The sequence below is a fragment of the Camarhynchus parvulus genome, chromosome 4A, assembly GCF_901933205.1.
Source record: "Camarhynchus parvulus chromosome 4A, STF_HiC, whole genome shotgun sequence".
Taxonomy (NCBI): Eukaryota; Metazoa; Chordata; class Aves; order Passeriformes; family Thraupidae; genus Camarhynchus; species Camarhynchus parvulus.
This window is the reverse complement of record NC_044600.1, coordinates 1668295-1689202: the sequence shown is the minus strand read 5'-3', so window position 1 is coordinate 1689202 and position 20908 is coordinate 1668295. Positions and strand designations below refer to the sequence as shown.

At 41.7% G+C, this 20908-nt stretch overlaps 1 protein-coding gene across 4 annotated transcripts in view; it reads left to right on the top strand.

The window, feature by feature from the left end:
* The window catches only part of DIAPH2 (diaphanous related formin 2), a 168468-nt gene that overhangs the window by 34833 nt on the left and 112727 nt on the right, over positions 1-20908 (top strand). For all 4 annotated transcript variants that reach the window (XM_030967679.1, XM_030967681.1, XM_030967680.1 and 1 more), the window contains 4 exons: positions 232-296; positions 913-1017; positions 2625-3293; positions 5694-5808. In XM_030967679.1, coding sequence (XP_030823539.1) covers positions 232-296; positions 913-1017; positions 2625-3293; positions 5694-5808 — 954 coding nt within the window. The remainder of the gene's footprint in view (positions 1-231; positions 297-912; positions 1018-2624; positions 3294-5693; positions 5809-20908) is intronic.

The window sequence follows — 20908 nt, the reverse complement described above, 5'->3', positions numbered from 1 at the left end:
TTACACTGGCTGGGAGTTTTGTCAGTGTTCTGGAAATATGCATGTAAGCTACAGGTGTGCTTGTGGAGTACCAGCCCAAATGCTGTAGCCTTTAATGAAATGAGACAGGGTCAAAAAAAAAGTGCCTGTTGCTTTTGTGTCATGGGCTCACAGGGAAATGATGGCTGGAAGCACCTCAGAGCTGTGGCATGCTTGACTTGACTTGTGTGTGGTGTTTTATTTAAATTCTAGATGCATGTGTGGACAAGGCTAAAGTAGAAGAGAGCGAAAAGAAAGCAGCAGAATTTTCCAGGAAGGTAAGTCCTGCTCATGGTGTGGAACAGAATCCTGACAGGAGCACAGTCAGCTTGTTTCCCAGCTGAAACTGGGAAGTAGTGGCTCTCACAATTCTATTTGTTGCTCTCCTGTGCTGAAAGAATCATAATTAAATAACTTAAGTGTGGGTATAAGCTTAAAAAAATGAATGAATGTGCTCTATTAGCTGCAGTTGTGCTGAAGTTCAGGTATTATGGAGGTGGATATTGAAATAATTGCAGATTTTGCTGCTCTGGTCAAAGTAAGCATTTTCAGGCCAAATGGCAGAACATGTTCTTGAACGTGATGATTGCAGGTTGAATTTTTAATGAATTTAAGCTTGCTGCAATAGATGTATCCTCGAGTTTGGTTTGAGAAGTCTGCAGTGTTCTCTTGGAGGGAAGAACCTGAGTAGCTGGGTCTGGGTGGTTCTGTCATTGACTGATTGATCGAAGAAATTGTGGTGCTGAAAGTGAACTTGTTATAAAAACGCAGCTAAAAGGGTTAGAAGTGCATCAATTGCTCCAGCTCTGATGCTGTTGAAAGAATTCCTGCCAGTGTAGGCTCTGGTGTGGCCATAACTGGACAAACTCTGCTGTGCTGGTTAAATCTTTACAGTTTGATGAAGAGTTCACAGCTCGGCAAGAGGCACAAGCAGAGCTGCAGAAACGAGAGGAGAAAATCAAAGAACTTGAATCAGAAGTCAAACAGCTCCGGACCCAGGTAATAAAGAAATATCACTTTAAGTTCCCCAGCTGAGTGGGGTTTTTTTTGAGGAGGAGTTGAAAAGAAATTGCCCCAGAGTAACTTGTCTGTCTGGAGTTTGGAATGTCTGGTAAAGGTGTATTGATTTGTTTGGCAGCCAGCATAACTTACTAAGGATAGTTAATAGAGGTAAGATTTTACAAAATTCAACCTGTCAAAGGTACCTGCTTTATTGAGAAAAAATGTTCCTTACACTACAAAAATCTTGCACCCAGCCTGATTTTTTTTTTCCTGCAGGTATTTGTTTATGCTTTCACATTGCTGCTTCTGAATGTTTTGCAGAAATTTTTTGTTTTGGAAGTGTTCATTTTTAAAGGCTTTTGGTTTTATATATATTTTTTACTCTTACACTTTATATAAGCCTTTTTTATTTTTTAGTTTTTACACCAGCTTTATGTTTTACACAGGTCATTTATACCTTTTAGGAGCTAACAGATATTATGATTTAGTGCTTTTGCCTCAGTCTGGCTTATTTTGTACTCCTTCAATGCCAGGCAAGGTCTGCCTTTCTGTCTTTATTTTTTCTGCCTTAAAGCCTGTGATCTCACTTCTTATTTGGGCACTAAGGTGGAGACCCAAACACTCCTGTTCTTACTTCCTTCTTGCCAATTTTCATGTTTGTTACAAATTCCTACAAGCCAGTGTTCCACTGAAATGTGACAGTCTGTTTTGATGAGTTCTCCAGCAGTTGTTGCATTGTAACTTGTGAGCCAAAGAAACACATTGTGCAAAATAAAAAAAGGTACTTTTAGTCTAATTAATTGTTAATCCTGTTTTATTGGTTCTAACACAGTTCAGATTATCCAGACATGACAGGGCATTCACAGTAATGCTGACCACTGGTTAATTAACCACGTAATTCTGGTATCTGCTCCCTTTTCTAGTGTTATGCTCCCCACAGAATCTGATGACACTTATTTTTAGCTGCACTCACCCCTCTGATGGTTTGACATGCTGCTGTTTCTCTTCCTCATTAATTAGTAAGAACTTACTAGAATGGCTATTGTGATTGCTCTTTCTTCCTCTCACCAAAGAAGCACTCTCAGATTCAAAGACAGCAGGACAGGGTGTTGCACACCCTTCACCCCTCCAGATGTCAGAATAGCTCTGAACAACTGTGGTCCTGTGACCTCTTCCACTGCACCAGCTGTTCCACTGATTGCTGGGGAAAATCTCCCAGCAGCAGATGAGTGTTGTTAAAATTCACCATGGTTATTCTCATCTCTGATGCCCCAGCTTGCCGGGGTATCCTAAGTGGGATAAATATTTTGTGCATTGGTTAGAAATAAAATGCTGTTCTGTTCACTTAAATGTTACTGCTACTATTAAATTTTCTTTAAAATTGAAACAATTTGTTTTTATAAAAATGCTAGGTTATTCAGTTTACTTGGCAGCTTTATGGTACGTGGGATAATCTATTGTTATTGTTTCTCATTTAAATAGGAGAACAGTTGCATTTCTCACTTTCTTGAGATGCAGTTGGCTAAAAACCATCCTGGTTGGTTCAGCTTTCTATCAAACTGCCTCCTGTCACTGATGGAAGGAATTCCTCTGTTCTGTTCCAGGGTCCAGGCCTGACAGAAGTCCCAGCAATACCTCCAGCCCACCCAAGTGAGAACGTCCCACCATCTCCAGCGCCGTCACTCCCTGGTGGAGCCATCCCTCCTCCTCCTCCCCTCCCTGGTGCAGGAGCAATTCCTCCTCCTCCTCCATTACCTGGTGGAGTAACAATTCCTCCACCACCTCCCCTGCCTGGTGGAGTAACAATTCCTCCACCACCTCCCCTGCCTGGTGGAGTAACAATTCCTCCACCACCTCCTTTGCCAGGTGGAGTAACAATTCCTCCACCTCCTCCTTTGCCAGGTGGAGCAGCAATTCCTCCCCCTCCTCCATTACCTGGTGCATCCCTTCCTCCACCTCCTCCTCCTCTGCCCGGTGCAGCCATCCCACCTCCCCCTCCTCTGCCCGGTGTGCCCCCACCACCCCCTCTGCCCGGGGGAGCAGGGCCTCCTCCTCCTCCTCCTCTGCCCGGGGGAGCAGGGCCTCCTCCTCCTCCTCCTCTGCCCGGGGGAGCAATCCCTCCCCCACCGCCTTTTGGGGGGCCCCCAATGCCTCCCCCCCTGGGAGGGGCTCCCTTTGCCCCCTTCCCAGTGGTGCCAGCACTGCCCCACGGGATGAAGGAGAAGAAGAAGTATAAGCTGGAAGTCTCCATGAAGAGAATCAACTGGTCCAAGGTATGCCAGAGGTGTGGGGATGATGTTCCTTCCCCTCCTGCACCGCACTGATAGGCTCGGTACCATGTAGTGATGGGTTTTTAAATCACATTCATTGGCTCATTGTTGTACCAAGTGTCCTAGGAAGCCAGCTTACTTCCAGTGCCTTGTCTCAGCTGCAGTGAACATCCACAGCAGCTTTGCATCAAGTTGTATATAAATATAAAGCTATTTCCAAACTGTTCTAAAGCAGCTTTCACACATACCTAGCAAAGCAAACCAACTTAAGCTTTTAAATTCGTGGTGTTTAATGTTGCTGTGAGTTCAGAGATTGCTGATATCAGGTCTTAGTGTTACTTGTTGATTGTTTATCCCAGATATTTATTGTTCTCAATCATTGATGTGCTGGAGCAGGGCTGTGGCCACTGGGAGGAGCCATGGGACTGCTCAAGGGAAAGGTTTGGGCATCATGAGCTTCTAGTGTCTTAGCTTGATTGTATTTAATCACATTTCGTTTTTAAAACCATCTTAGAATCTAAGCATTACTTGAGCAGTCAAGTGCAAGCACAACCTGATTTGCAAGTGAACCCTTAAAGCAGTTCCCAGTTATTCCTTGGCTCTCAGTATATCCAGTCCCTGTGGAGAAGTTACACAAACATCCAGGTGTGTGCTGGGGTGTGTTGTTTTGAAACCCCTTTTTGATCGATGTACCACTGCTCCTTCCATATAAAGAAAATTAATGTAGAGTATTAGATAGTTAGATCTGTTATCAAGACTAAATCATTGCATCCTAAAGTTGTGGTTGGCAGTTTTTAGTGGTATAAAATATGACAGATATGTTGATGCTTGGTGTAGGAAAAAGTACCAAAATCACTCAACCATCAAGGCAAATGAAAGGACTTGTATATATTCCATGCTGTGTGGTTCCTCTAAATTCTGAGTAGGCAAAAGACTTTGAGATAACAAAACAGCAGAATAATCCCACCAGCCTTGGAGGAGGAATCCAGAAGGTTGAGAGAGAGCCTGTGTGGAAATGTGTGGCATGGCAATTTATAGTTTCTTTTGGCAGAAGAATTAATGCTTCAATGATTTCAAATGACTTCAAAATATTTGGAGATGTGCTAAAACAATCTGAAAGTGTATCTGGTGGCCATAGTTTAAAAACAGGCTTTCAATATATTTAACTAGACTGATATAAAACAGCCTGCCATGTTTTTAGAGTATTAATTTAAATAAATTTTAGAATCAGTTTGAAAATCTTTACTTTTTCTGTAATTCTTATAAAATAATTGCACAAAAGGATAATGATAACTTCCCTTCTTCATTGTGGGAGGAGGAATTAAATGTCCTGGGGAGAAAGGATGGATCAGGATGCACTGCAGGAGTTTTGGAACTGTGGGACATAGACTGCTGTCCTGTAAGCACAGAGAAAAGCAAGCTTCTATTGTATAACACATATTGGTAATTGCAGCCAATTTCATTGTGATCAGTTCCATTGGGGAGTTTGTGGGAATAATTTCTGAAGTGTCTCTGTGAACACTGGCTGTGACAATGGGAAGGAACTGCAGATGGACGCTTTGCTTAAGTGCTCTGGGAACAGTGCCAGAGATCCCCTGCCTGCTGAGAAAGTGCAAAGTCTGTTTGATCATCACTTTTAAGGAGCCATCATTTGAGGAATAAAATTCTTACTGTTTAATTTAGTCCCTTTTGCTGTAACTGTCTTCCCCATTAGTGTTGGATTAAGGTAGTTTTTTAAAATGTCTTCCCTGGAGCTGCTGGTGAAGCAGGGCTGAAAGGTGGAGGACCAGGGTGTTGCAGGGAAATTGGAGTGAGGCTGACAAATGCAGTATTGCTAAATTCCCTGAATTTCATCTTGAAGTTAAATAGCCCTTGGAAATTATTTTCATTTTAAAAAATTTATAAACAATAATTAATAATGTGCTCAAAGCTGTTGGAAGAACATATTTTGCAAACAGAACAGCAGTTCTGAGTCATACATGAAGAGTCGAGTTGTCTTTCAGCTTCTGTATTGCAGAGCATTTTCTTGCTTTAGTACAGCCAGCAGAGAGCTCAGCCTCAGTCTCTTCATTTCCTGGTAAGTTGTTCCACACAATTCTCAGGTAGCACGAAAAAGAGTTTGGGAACTCTCTAGAAAGTCATCAGGAGAGAGCTAGAACACTTTCAGAGCCAGCTGCTGTTACTAGTTCTGTTTGGAAGACTTGCTGAGTGGGAGAAGTACAGTGAAGCCCATTTGTGGCCAGCTCAGCTCACCGTGCTTGTGCAGGAACTGCAGGGAGAGAACATTCCAGAACGGGGCTGAGCTTCCTCAGCCCAATTCTCACAGAGGTTCTGTAGCATTTGTTTTACCTTGGCTGTTGAAAACACTCCTAATTGACTCTGGAAATGCTGTTTTTCTTGCAGATCGAGCCTCAAGAAATAGGAGAAAACAGCTTTTGGGTAAAAGCTGAAGAAGATAAATTTGAAGACCCGGAGCTGTTTGCGAAATTGGCACTTACCTTTGGAACCCAAATGAAAGGTACATTCTTACTTTGCTCTTTATTGTGCTTTTATTAAGTTTAAAAGTGTGTAATGGCAGTTTCTTTTATGCTTTGTGCAATACCATGGAATTCATTTGATGGTTTTATAGCAGGAAGATGATTTAAAACATATATTAAGCATAACAGGCTATTACAAGAATTGCTCCCCCTTCACTTTACAGCATGAGGGGAGGAACCTTTTTTGCAATAATACCTTTTAAAAGTGCACTGTATGTTGCAGACAGATGTGAGTTTTCTTTTAATGGAATTATAATTAAATTTAAATTCTGATCCTAAAATCATGTTTATTTGCATTATTATTCCTAGCTGAGAATTTCTGGAATAAGAACAGCATTTCTTACTAACACAGTGTTAAAAAAGATTAATTCAGGAAGGGCTCTCAGAGGACTGTAATGAACTATTTCTTGAGTAGATTCCTTGAATTATTTCTGACTGTGTTTTTTTTTCTGTGTCCTTTTGAAACCTCTTCAAAGAGTTGGTCATGGCTGTGTTTTTCGTAAGATAGATTCGTATTCCTTTCAGTAGTCAGTGAATTTAAACCATTAGAATTCTCTTTTTGCAGCACACCTTGGAAGCACTTTTTGGTCTAAATGTTCAGCTATTCCATGCAGTAATTCAAAAGCATCATTTGCAGTAATTTATAATTTTTTCCATGCCCAAGTTGGATTAACTCTTGGTTCCTAGCACTGCAGGGAGGGTAAAATGCTGTGGAGTTGGTCAGTTCCTTTGGTGTGACAGGAAGAGCTTTAAGGGAAGGAATGCCCAGCAGCAGATGACAGAATGGCATGAGCCCCTTCTAAATGAAAAGGACAAGCTTCTGCCTTGAGCTGAACTCTTTCACCAGAAATCTGAAGAAATGTTTCAGAATTCCTGAAAAGCTTCTTCGTTAAAAATGCTGAAAAAACCCTCTTGAAATGTTGACATAGCTGACAGTTTCCAGTGAGAAGAAATTCTTGTTGACATAGTTGCACAGTTGTAAAACAGGGAACAACAGCAGCTCCTCCAATAGCTTGGTGTACTGATAGCCTTGCAAATATTTTTCCTTGTTTTGTTCTCAGTTAATGGCTGTAGAAAACAAGATGCCATAGCAAAGGATGCACATTACAAATGCTGCTGCACAGTACTCAGGATGTGAGAATCGTACTTGGCTGACTCCTGCAGAAAGGAGGAGTTGTCTGTCTGATTTCAAGGTTTTTTTTGGACTTGAGAACCTACTGGAAGTCAAAAAGACTCTTGGAGCATTTGTTGCAGCACAGACCCAAAGAATTGCATGCCAGAAGCAACTTTTCCATGCAGCTGCCACCTGCAAAGGGAAACATGGAATGATGTTCACTGTTCTTCCTCCCCTTTGTCCTTAAGCAGCTCCATGGTGTCCCAAATACTTAATTCAGGCATCATGTGGGATCAGATTTCCCTCTTGCTTTATCCCATTTCATGAGTGCATTACAGGAGAGTGATAAAAAGCCAAATAGGAATGCATGTGATATTCTCTCAGGAGCACAGTCAGCATGTAAAACAAACAAAGGGATGAGTGGAAGCAAACTGACAATTGCCAAAAGCTGTTTGGATGACTTAGTGTTTACTGTTTTGTATTCTGTGGAATTTTGGAATGCCACTGGGAATGGTAACTGAATTAAAAGCAATGGTAGTGTGCACATTTATTAAAAACTTGTGATTCCCTGGAAGTTACAGCACTGAAATTTGATTAAACCTCTGAATGCTATTCGTGGTTCTTTGGTACAACGAGAAAAACACTTGATGAATTTTTCTCATGTAACATGGTTTTGGTTTAGGATACTCCAAAAAAGACTCAATGTTGGCTGTCACTAAGCTGCCAGCTGCCTTGCTGTTTGAGTGCTCTCTGTTTTAGAGAAATGCAGCCAGAGCTGAAGGGGTGTGGTACCTCTGGGGAGAAATATTGTTGTCAAGTTGAACAATAATTTTTGCATGTTATATTATTAATCCAGTGTAGTTTTACATCTCAGGAAACCTGAGCTACTGCTTTTTGATGGAGTTGGAGCTGTGTATGATTTAATTCCGTAGAATGTCCTAAAACCTCCGACAACTGAAATTAACAGTTTAAAATACTGGTGTTCTTGTCAAGAACCTACTTAAATCTTTGGAATCGTTTATGCAGGTCATTTTATGGCAAGCACTCTTTTACCAAACTTTGCCTTTGTCCCTTAGCTGATATGAAATTTTCACTTTGGCCACCAGCAGAAGGGAGAGCACCAGCAGCACTGTCATGTATTCAGTGCTTGCTGAATATGATGTCGAATATGATGTCAAAAAGCTCCTGTTTAATTTATGGGATGTTAAATCCCATAGAATTGAATGTGAAGTGTCTCCTAGCGGTGCAGGTAAAGGCTGCAGTGCTGTGGCTCTGCAGCCAGGCTGTGACACATCCCATCCTCAGGACTGGGACAATCCTCAGGGCTGGGCCTGCTGCTATCCAAATCATTTCTCACTGTTTGATTGATGGTCTAATTGCAAAACACTGCAAAGCAAGTTAATGCCTTCTCCCTAAAGGATCATGTTAATTTCTGCCTCTTGTAATTTAGGTTGTGTATTTTGCCAGTCAAGAATGATAGTAGTGCTCTGAAGAAATTAATTATGTGTACAGTAGGTCTGTAAAGGTAGTAATTAGTACATAATAGTCTGTAACTACTGGGATTGTTCCAATACAGAATTCATTATCCATCCAGCTTGCCTCAAGGGAAAACTTCTCCATCAGGGTTCTGTTGCTTTACAGTTAGACTTTTAAAGTACAATTCAACAATCATTTTCATATGTTTTCAAAACTGAAGCAAGGTCTTAATAGCTGAGTGGTATTTTCCACATTATGGGAATTTGAGTGGGAAAGGACAAGAGAAAAGACAAACTTCCATGTAAGCTGTACTTGAACAAAACATGAACAAAATGTTCAGGTTTTGATTTTATATGAATAATGTATATAGTGTCTAGAATATGCATATAAATAATGTGTATAATGTATATATAATACATATAAAGAATATATGGTAGGTCAGTGCACCATTCAACTTGAAGAAAAATTCTTTGCATTCATTTGCATTTGGGACTTGTAAATACAAGGAGCAGCAATTAGTACTTTTAGAAAATGGCTTTGAATTTGCTGTACTGAGAAGCCCAGATCTAATTCATCAGAGAACTTCAGCATTTGCAAGCATTCAGTGGATCCAGCTGTGGCCAGATTTCCTCTGAGGCAGCTGCATTTGTCGGTGTGAGGCAGCAGGACTCAGTTGATGCAGAAATCTCTGCTGCTGAGCGTGGCTGTGTTGCACTAGCTCAGCTTCCTGCGCTGCTTTGTCAACAGAAAAAGGAAGAAAAACCCCTGAACTCACCAGGAATTCGCTTCAGGATTGCAAACTGCAGGTGGCTCCCTTGGTCTGCTGATGGTTCAGGCTGAGTTTGTTTGGTTCCCTTCCCTCCCCAGCCTCTCCTTGCAGAAGGGTGGGATCCAAGCAGAGCAGGATCAGCCTTGCAGTGTGGGGTCACCCAGGGCTCTGTGGCACAGCAATTTCATTTCCTTGGCTTGCACACCTAGGTCATCAGTCTTCATATCTGTTTCACACAGAAGTGCAGCAGATTGGTTTGTTTTCATCTCTGGATGTATTTGAAATTGTTGTTTTGCAGCAACAGAATAAATTCAAGTACCATAAAGGAGGAGTGAGTTATTAGTTTACTATTTTTCACTTTCCTTTTCTTCTCCAGTAGATTTATTCAGTAGGTAAACTCTCAAACTCAAGGGTGAAAAAAGCTTTGCATGGTTTAAACAAACTGCTGCCTGAAAATATTACCATCTAGCATAGATTTGTGTATGTATATCTCTGTATTTTGATATATTTTATGAACATTTTTTTAATTCTTAGATGATCTTAGTGTTATTTTAGAGTCCAAGTCTTATTTCCAGAGCATCAGGACCCATTTAATTCATCACGGGACAAAAGGACTGATATGAGTATAGTGTACAAACAAAGCACAAGTTCCAATTAGGAGGTAAAGATTGTAAATATTAGTTCTTAATCTTTTATTTCAAATAGCATTTTAATGCACTCACCATTCAATAACTTAATTTCTATGTCAAAGGTAGTTTGTAATATGGAATCGAAGAAAACATAATTTATTTTGAAAAAAACATCTTATGTAAAATACATGTCCTGTTGGTGTGACCTACTGACTGTAGTTGTTCTCATCATGTAGCAGTGAATGAAGAATATCTCAGGTTAACAAATAAAATCTATTTAGACATTTTCAGAAGTTAGGCTCAGTGTCAGTTTTGCTATTTTTGTTTATTGCCTTCTTTTCCTGTAAAATTTTATTTCTATAACACTTTCAGAATGCTCATGCTTTAGGGTTGGACAGGGCAGGAGTTTCACTGCAGGTCTCAGTGTGGCACACTTTGATTGTGTCTCTCAGGACTCTGCTTTTAAAACGTTGTGGTAGATTCCTAAGGGGGGAAAATCAAGAGGGATGGGTCAGATGGATGCAATTTTCCTCTCTCCAGTTTGTTGCTCCTAGAGCCTGCTTTCTTTGCATCTGCAGCTGAGTTAGTTTTTTCTTTTTTCAGAGAATTGTTGTTCCATAAGAGGGTTCTGAGAGAGAAGTTTGGGCATTGTCTTAATCAGCATTACAGCAAGAACTACAATAATTGCACCTCCAGAAAATCAAATACAAAAACAGCCTGTGTGTGAATTAAATTGTATTCAGATGAGGAGACAGGTGGGAAATAGTTTGAGGTCTGGGCTATTTGAAGGCTGCTATCATTATTCATGGATTGCTTGGAGGTACAGCATAATGTATTCCCCACAATTCCTGCAGAAGTGGAGTTCATTCCAGAATCAGCATTCTGTCTGTTCTGAATCCAGGTCAGATGCTCTGAAGTGGAGGCCATTCCTTCAGTTTTACTTTAATTGGCAGTGCTTAACCCTTTTGGAGCATCAGTGGGACAGGTGAGAGCTCCCTACTGGAGATGTGAGGAGCAGGGGATCTGAAATGAGGAGTCCTGCTGGTTTCTGAGTGACTGGAGTAGTTCTGCAGGTACAAACTGATTATCCACCTGCCTGCTCAGTGCCACGTGGCAAACTGGCATTGGAGGGGCTCTCCTGTGTGTGTGTGTGCCTGCTGCAAGGCCATCCTTTGGTTAAACAATCCTCTGGCACTGAAAAACTTCTGAAGAATATTAGTAACAAAGCCCCTGCTGCTCAGATTTTCTGCAAGTTTCAATTAGTAATTTTGTCAGAGAGCTTCACTGGAAGAATTTAAAGATAATTTAAATAGAATTGGAGTGGGGACAGACATGTATTGTCTAAAAAAACCTCTTCTATGTATTTATAACAATGTTGTGACTGAGTTGTCTTAGCAATGTGTTATATTTTAGGTGGTTGCTTACAGAGTTCTTGTATTAATTAGTTATACCTCAACTCTGAGAGTATGGAAATGAAAATCTTGAAGAGGAAAGATGGAGCAGCAGTTGTGACTATAAAGAAAAGCAGAGGGAAGGTGAACTCTCAAGGGCATTGGGCTTTTCCTACAAAGGAAATTGGTCCAGTGGGTTCTTCCCAACCTTTAAGGTGTTGGAGGTTCCCATCAGGGAAGTGTTTGGATCACTGCTGATGACACACAGCTAAATGTTCATTACCCACACATTCCAGCAGTCTGGAATTCCAGCCCACTGTGTGATCACTCTGGTACAAGTTGGTACCTTCTGTGCCTCCTCCATGCTCGTAGTTCTCAGGAGCTGGAGCTTTTGTGTGTATGAGCTTGCTGAAATCCAGCAGGGGAAGAAAGGCAGCTCTGCATTCCCAGTGTCTGATTGAGGCTCGGTGATGCAGTGCTCAAATAAAGCCCAGCAGTTTAATGAGGAGCTGAGGACAGAGACACATGTACTGGCACTGCAGAGACAGGGATTGTGTACAAAGACTAATTAGCATGAAATATGAATACATTCATGAAGCAGTCTTGATCTATAATGCTCTTACAGAGAGTATTTTTTTCCTATGAATTCGATGAAAAAGAAATTCAGAAGTTGAATTGAAAAAAGAGTCTGTGTTGAACTGCAAAAAGAAATGGGGTTTGTTTGTTTTTAAGCAAATAGAAATCTATATTCCTGGAATAAAACCCCTTCTGTATGAATAAATAAAGAGATTAGACTGAGAAGAATGCTTTCTCTAATGTCAAAACAGAAAGAATAACCTGCAAAAGATGCTCCTCTTCAAGTATGCAACTACATTTTTCATGGGAAGTTAGGTTTGATATCCTAAAAATCTACTTAATGTGGATCTAGTTACTCTCAACATGAAGTGTTCAAGGCCAGGTTGGATGGAGCTCTGAGCAGCCCTAGTGGAAGGTGTCCCTGCCCATGGCAGGGCTTGGAACAAGGATGATCTTTAAGGTCCCTTCCACCCTAAACCATTCAGTGGATAGATGATTAAATCATCCTATGGGTTTGATGGCAATCCTTTGTTCAATGGGCTGTTGGGATTATCCACCGTGGCAATTCTCCTCAAGTGGCTTCTCTTTCACACGCAGGAATTGCTGTCTGTGAATGCACATGAAGTGCCCTGATGATGAGGTGGAGGTCAGTTCTGGCTCTGTGCAGAATGGTTTTAGAACCATTCCTTTTGCCTTCTGATGGGTTTGGAGCTGTAGATCCATTTTCTGGCAGCTCCCTCAATGTTGGTAAAGGGAATTGCAGCTGAGTGTGCCAGTGCAGGTTCTTCAGCTGAACATTGGCTGGGAATTTGTGACCCAAGTCAAGTAGGGGGAAGGATAAAAAGTCCAGAGGAAAGGCTGGAGAGCAGAGCAGCTCCTTACCAGGACAGTTGGTGCTGACTATTAAATAGCTTATGCACCAATATTTCACTCTGCTGAACACTTCCAGCAGAGTTCTAGGAATAACAATGTATTTGCTTAAATAAATAAAACCCCTCTGTAAACAAAGCCGTGGTTATAAGCAAAATTGATGGTCTTACTTGTAAAATAGTTCTTTCAAGGCTGCATTAAAGAGCTGCCCCCTGCATCTTTCAGCAGAACCACGGTTAGCACATCCTGCACTTCCTCCTAAATCTACTTTCTATCAAAAGAAATAGAATGTGGTGGGGTTTTTTTTCCTGCAGAAGCATAAACTGACAAAATGTGTCTGATTCATGGCCGGTTCCACTTGCTTACTGTGCTGACCTGCAGTGATTCTGTGTTTGTAGAAAAATGATGCCCTCTCCATGGATTTTATGTTTTATGTGCAAAACTGTTTTTTCCTTTCTTATTGCTGACCAAAAAGCTCAAAAAAAATGTCGTCTGCTCTTGACATGGAACATTTCTCTGAGTGATAGTTGCTTCACCTGTAATGCTGTTCCAGGCTGCTTTGGACAGAATAGCTGCTATTGCAAGAGTTTCTGCCATTTCTAGCAGAGCAAGGATACTTCTGTTACCTACATGAATAAAGGTTCTTTGGAGAAGGAGACATTCAAAAGCTATCTAAAGGATTAAAAGTTAACAATCATGCTATTAAGTTTCTGAATTCATTGAGAAATTGAAAATACTAGGTACATAGGCATTAGTACAGATAATAACAAAAGTATCAGCTTTTGGAATTACTTATTAATCATCTCAAATGGGTGTAAAGCTATAATTACAACTCTCTATATTGTGTGTCTTCTGCAACGTGAGAGACTGAAATGTCTGAAACTTCTTCCTCTCAGGTGCTTTATTCTGTTCTGTGAGGTGGGAATGTATTTATTGTAGAATACTGCTACTGAGTCATTTCCCACTGTGAAAAGGCCATGGCTTAAAGGATTTCTAAAAGCAGAAGTCCACGTGGTAAAAGTCAGCGTGGAATTATCATCAAGTTGCATTTTCTGAATGGGAGTACCTGTGGAGTGAATGTCAAGGTTTTCTTGGGCTTTTTTTTGTTGTTGTTGTTGTTAATTGAAGATTTGGGTCATTAGCACAGAGACTCTGCCTTCTTAATGAGTCACTCTAGCCAAGTGTGGCTTGTGTTGGTGGTATAAAAGGTAAGCAGAGCACAGGTGCTAAATTCAGGCTGTGCAGTGGATCCTGCCTGTGCTGAGCTGAGCAGTGGAGCCTGATGTTGTGCTGAAGGTGAGAGACTGGAGCTGTGTGTTCTGCACTATTTTTAGGCTGCTACAATGCAAGCAGCTTAATTTAGTACCCTGTGGGTCCCCTGGGACTAATGCTGTGATGTGGCAGTAATTTATCTTGTGTGTCCTGAAGGCAGATAATCATTGCCTGTGTGCTCTCTGGGCACCTGGGTGTGTTCACAGCACTGGGGGTACCTGGACCCCAGGAAAGCCTTTCCAAGGTAAATCTAAGGTGGTGGGAACACACACAACCATCCAAGGCTGACTTCAGGCTGCTTGAGCCCTGCATTTCATCTTCAGCAGGTGACTGAGAGCATCTGCTCAGTCCAAAGAGTAAATACATGTTAATATGTATTAAATGGCTGCTGCTCGATGTACACAGAATAGATTAAACAGAGATCCCTCTCTGCTGCCAGCAGTTGATGGTTTTTCCCAAGCCAGAGGTCACATCTTTACACCTAGTAAAGTCTTCGTTGTGTTTTGTCTTCAGTGAACTCAGGATCTTTGAGCATTTATAACCTGTGCCATTGCACTTCTCTGTATTTCAGACAGATGTGGTGTTTTGCAGAGTTTTAACCCTGCTGCTTCTGGTCATCCTGGTTTGCTGCCTCCTTTTTCTCTCTTTGAACATCTCATTAATAGCTAATTTATATTTATTTCTCTGTGTTTTCAGTGACTGCCCAAAGGGACAAACCCAAATAGTGCATGACCCACAGAAGGCACAGTAAAACCCCTCTGGCCATCACCCAGAAATGATCAGTGGGTCCCCCCCTTTCCTGAGGGGCACTCTCAGATGTGCTTGTCACCAAATACCTGGCTGTTTGTGTTTCAGAGTGACACTAGAATGCCAGAAACACTGCAGTGTCCCAGGGTATTGAACTGTTGGGGTGCCCTGGTTGAGGTGGCCATTGGTCAGAGTGATGGGGACAGTGGCAGTGCCTTCCCCGGGCAGCGTGGGGCCTGAATGAGGGAAAGAGCCTGAATGAGGGATGTGGGGCTCCAGGGGCTCCTCAGAATGCAATTTATTGTGTCCAAGGTGTTACAGCAGTCCAGGGCTGTGGGTAATAGAGCCTGTGCCTACAGCTGTCAGCTCCAGCTGCAGGCAGGCCTGGAGACCCTTTGGGTTTGGTTACAGTGCATTATAGACTTTTCTTTGTTGAGCATCTTAATACAGAAGAACCAATCTATACCTTAACTTTTACCTACAGCCCATCATAACTACTGTAATTACCATACTCATGTTACTGTTCTCCAATCACTAAAAGTTAGTACATTACAGTTTAAGCTAGAAGTTGTTTTTCAGTTTTCTTGCAGTGGAAAATTCTGAGACCTTTCTTCTACTTGCAACATTGGCAATCTTATTTGCCTGTGCTGTCTTTTTACTTGGTAAAAACTTCTTGTTTGTGGTCAACTTATCCTTTGCTCTAAGCCATAAAAACCCCTTCTGACTAACACACTCTTTGCCTCCTTGGTTGTCCAGTGAGACTGGCTCAGCAATTCTTTCCTTCTATATCAAACCTTGCTTCCATCTCTATTCCTTCTTCAGATTCTACATTCAGAGACCTTTCTGCCAAGAGAGATATGTATCTTACATATCTGTGAGACTTCCTTGTCAAACTTTGATCCTTCCCAAGCAGCCCTGCCCTGTGCTGTGTGCTCAGAGCCCTGGCAGAGCCTTGGCACAGCGCTGGTGGGGCTGGGGCGCTGCTGGGCACAGCCTCCACTCAGCTCACTGGGTTTGTTTGATAACTGCCCTCCACAGTGCCGCAGTTTTCAATATTTGTTTGTGGAGGACTAATTTCCCAACATTTTATCCTTATTTCTATTGATCAGCTATCAAAGCTCTGCTTACCAGTCAACCTCATGGGGTGCTGACTTTTACTGCTGAAATTAATGGAATCTATTAAGGCAGATCATTTGCCAATTATTTTTAATATGATCCTTTTATCCTGTGAAGTTCTGCTTTGGCCCTGAGGCCTTTGAAAGCTTCTTTTTGAGTTCTGCAGGTTCAATATAACACTAAATACCAGCTAATCTTGTTTTTGTTTTTACTCTAAATGGGAGAATAAACATAAAATCAAATTTCTTGTGTACTAAATCAGTGGAAATTTAACATTGTATATTTGATTGCAGGGCAGAGTGTATAACCAGGGTGGGCTACATTACACTAAAAAGTCAGGCAATTTGGAATTCAATATGTTTATGTATTTTGCATGCATATTTATTTAAAACCATGTTGATAGAGCAATGCTTTAAAAAGGAAGAAAATACTAAAATGTCTGTTTGGACATGAGTATTTTACTCAGTGTTTCAATATTTAGTCAGGATTGTTAAATGTCAGATATCACAGTGATAGAAGAAATCAATTTATCACTTCATTTTTATTAACATTTTAGTGTTTTCCATTAAACACCAATATCTAATTAACTTGACTGTATAAAAGGATTTTTGGATATTGAGATTTTAGCTTCATAATTTGGAAAGTTCCTTTGGAAAATGTGATTCCCTTAAGTGTGTTTGTTTGTGAAGGTGAGTTTTTATGGGCATCATCAAGGGGAACAGTAGGTGAACTAATAATTTAAGAGATATCTAGTTATTAGACTTCTCATGGTCATAAAAGAAAATGAGTTTGCTAGAATCTTGGTAAAATATGACAGCAGTTTCATGACTTTTTTTTCCTGAGTCTTGATACTTTTTTTTTTCTTTGTTTTTTTAATTTTTGAAAATTGTATGGATAAGAAACTCATCAGAATCTGGGAAATAATTACAGCTGTCCTGTCTCAGTTTGGTGGTGATGGTGGCCTGATGTCAGAGGAAAAAATACAACTGGGCCATGTGGCAGTCGAAATTAGAAATGCTATTATGGGCAGCATTTTATTGACGTAGCAAACATCTCCTCTTCCCCATGAGAAAACTTCTGTGAGAGCTCTGAAAGGCAGGGATGGCTCTCCTGGTCAGACCCTGGGGCTGTGCAGGGCTCAGGATCTGCCCCGGGATCTGCCAGCCCTGGGAGCTGCTCCAGCCCCGCCAGGGACAGAGGGACAAATGGGGGCACAGTCCTGAGGCTTCTTCATTTCAATATGCATGGGAAAACAGGACAGGAGAGGTCATGGAAAAGGCCCCTCTGGGTTTTAGTCCAGCTTCTTACAGCACATCTCCCACACTGTAAATGGGGCCCACGGAGGATATTTTCAGTTTAATCCTTGTTTGCCTGCTGTTGTTTGATTTCTAATGTTCATCTGTGTTGCTGTGGCCATTTGTGTGTCATGAATTGTTAATCTTTGCTTTTACTGTCTCACAGCAAAAGCAGCATCTTCCACAGGCAAAGCCACTTGTGGAATCAGGGGTGGTGTGTTTGGGATTGAAATCAGGGGTGGTGTGTTTGGGATTGCGATCAGGGGTGGTGTGTTTGGGATTTTCTCTGTGTGCATTGGGAGAGGAGTTGTTTTGGTTGTTGGGTTCTTCTCTTTTTTTAGATTTTTTTGTGGCCCAGGCACCTCCTTGATGCTGGTGATAGAAAGCTGAAAGCCCTCCCAATGCAGAGTGGGTAATTCAGTTCACTTTAGCTGTACAACTTTGCTGCCCAGGTTCTTGCTAGAGATTGACAATTAGACTGTTTACAGTCATTTTAGGGCAATTTTAACAGAGCAAGGAATATTTCATGTGAAATTAATAGTAGTCATTAAATGTGGTGGTCAAATAAAGTAGCAATCAATTATACAAACAATTAATAAGAGTACAGATCCCCTGTTACTTTTTTTTTTGCAAAACTAATTTGTAAAACTAAGTTATGATCTTTTTTATTCTTCCACAGAGCATAATTTGTTGGGTTGATGCCACTTCCTTCAGCTTGATTACATTAATTAGGCAAAAAACATACAAGATTGCAAGAGGTTCCATGGGTTTTTTTCCTCCCTGTTAGTTTTATTTTTTATCTTGAGAGCTCAGTGTAAGATTTGCTTTTAGATCAATTGCTTGCTTTGTAATAATTCTTTTTTTATTGCTGTACCAGGTATTGGGCTCTTCTGATTGCAGAAAGGACAGAGTGACAGCAGGAGTGCTTAATTAATTTTGCTTCAGGAATTGGTAACTGAGTGATTTTAGGTGAACTGAAAAATGCCAGGTGGCATTGGGAATAAACATGAGATCCCACAGCTGCTGCCTGAATTGACAGGAGGCGTGGCTGACATCTGCTGATGCTCTTGCATTTCTCTCTGGATATTTGGGGAAACTGTTTGCTGGTTGTCAAAGTTAGAGCCCAAACGACAGAGTGAAGCTGTAAATGAATGTGGATGCCAAAGCACCCCAATCCCAGTCCCTGCAGTTCATGGATTGTGTTCTGCAGGGTCCAGGAGAGTGTGTGCCTTGAGCTGAGTGAGCTGTGGCCTCTGCCAGAGCCTCTCCTTGCATCCTCTGCATTTCTGTGTCACTGCATGCAGGGCTGGGGAGGGAACTGCTCCCTGGGCACTGCTCTGCTGGGCTTGTCCTGTGCCTTCCTCCTTGCTGCCAGCACCAGGGGGACAAGGGACAGGAGCAGAGGAAATGGCTTTGGGTTAAACCAGGGCAGGTGTGGATTGCATCTCAGGAAAAATGTCTTCACAGGAAGGGTTGTCAAGCATCAACTCAAGCTGCTCAGGGCAATGGCATCCTGGGGGTGTTCAAAGCCACCTGGATGTGGCACTTGGGCACGTGGTGGTGCTGCTTGGACTTGAGGATCTTAGAGGGCTTTTCCAGCCTGAGCCATCCCACGAGTCCATGGGCATATTAGAAGATCAGCAGATTGTTTGTGCAGTTTGGTTTGAGCACACAAACTTGTCAGAGTTCATTGTGCTCCTGTAGCCGGAGCTTGGGCATGGTTCCTTTCCCAGATGTTCCTCGGCTCTCCCAGATGTTCCTCTGCCCTTGCAGGTGGCTGGAGGAAGGTCCGGCTGTGCTCCAGCTGAGCTCCCTGGGTCATTCCAGCTGGGAATGCTGTGGGCACACCAAGGGACACCCCCAGGGTGGGTGTGTCGCTGAGGGAAAAGAACAGCAGCAATTTTGAGGCTTATTTGTGTTTGACTTCCCTCCTTCTCCCCCTTTATTCAACTTTTATTTCCATTTCTGAGAGCCTCTAGGACTAGCACAGCAATGGAAGACTGTCAGTAGCATTCCAAGGTGATCCATTGAGCCAGACTCTGAGAAGTTTTATTGTGTTGCAACAGAATTTGCTGCACTTTTGTCTTTTGTGCTACAAATTACTTTCTAATCTTTTGGTGGCATTCCTAGCTCTTTATTTCATTTTTCTATCAAGTCATATCACATCAGGAGTTTTTTTAATTTTTTTTTGGGAGTGGGATAAATTCCATGTAATTATTACTTTCAGCTGCTCAAGTCTTCTCTTGTGTGTGTAGTTCACATCCCTTGAAACTGTATGGACCCTGAATTTTTTTCTCTTACACTCCTCTAGTAGCCACAGCTCTTGTCTCAGGTAGAGGCAACAACAGAGCAGTTAATTTCTTTTGTATGTTTACTTCTGCTGCCAAACACTGGTAAATGCAATTGGGAAGCCACTTACCAGATGGAAATAAGATGAAATTACTCATTCATTTCCCATGACAATATAAGGATGTTTTTGTTCACTGTGTGAACAGACTTGACAGAAATTGGAGACTTAGGGTCACGTTAAGGTAGGCTAAAGTTAAATATCTGCTTTCTCCATGCTGTAATTCAATGTACGCCTTTTTAGCTCCTTTTAATTTTCATCCTCATCGTGTTCATGACTGACAGTTTTTGCTGTTAATTCTTTATTAGAATTATTCATTGATAATTTAAAGAAAGAAGGGAATTTCATATGAACTGGACATTTCAGCTCATAATAAAATGCTTTAACAGCTTCAATATCATTAAATAAAATCATATATATTTCAAAAAATTGGTCATGACCACTTCAAATGCTGTTCAGTAGCTAAATTAATGAACAGGTGTAAAATGATAATTTTCAAGAAAAATGTATGCTTCCTTTTTTTGTTCCTACAGAAGTACAAAAGTACTGATGGTAGGATTTTTTCCTAATTAAGTCTCTGAAGTATTTCAACCTGTTTATGTATGTTCTTTGCCATGATTATCATTAGCCCTGCTTAATGTATTTTAAGCTTACATAAGGTTTTGTTTAGGGTTTGTATGGCCTGGCTGGGCTTGCAGGGCTTCAAGCAGGGCACTTGCAGTGGGATTAGAGGAGTTCCCAGCTGAAGGCACAGCTGGAGCTGCCCATGCACTGGGAAATGTCAGATCAACAGCAAACAATGCCTTGCAGCTTCTTGCATCAGCTTTTTCCCTCCAACACTGATAAACAAATGTATTATTGCTAACTTAATAGAGCTCTAAATTAGGAAAAAGTAAGTTCTGCAGTGCTGGTGTTTACATCTGTGCTTGCTGGTCTGCAGAAGGAATCTGTGTGTGCTGAAGGGCCTGGGCTCTGCCCTGGCTTTGTCATGGTGGCTGTCCTTCCCTGTGTGCAGGGATGGAATGTAAGAGAATAAAGCTAGTGCAGAAGGCAGTCTCACACCTGAGGAGCTGCAGCTGTGCTAATCACCACAGATTAGGAACAGGCCTGCCCTTAGTAGGCCACAGGTGTGTGCAAGAAGAAGAAGAAGAGTGCTACAAAAGAGTGGGTTAGCTGGGTGAGGAGAGAGTTGGAGTTTGTTGGCTGTGCTGTGAAGGGAGATGGAGTTTGTTGGCTGTGCTGTGATGAAGAAGGAGTCAGTGCTGTGAGGAGCTGCCCATGAGAAATCACCAAGAAGGTATGGGAGCTTTGCAATAAGATGACAACGTCCCTGTCCCTCTTCTGTCTGTCTGAGGTCAAGTATAAAGAAAAGCCCTCCCAAAGCCTTGTACAGCTCTCATGGTGTGAGGTAATTGTGCATGAGTGGCTCAGCACTCCCAGAACACGCTCAGTGCTCCAGACCTGTTCTTTCAGTGCTCT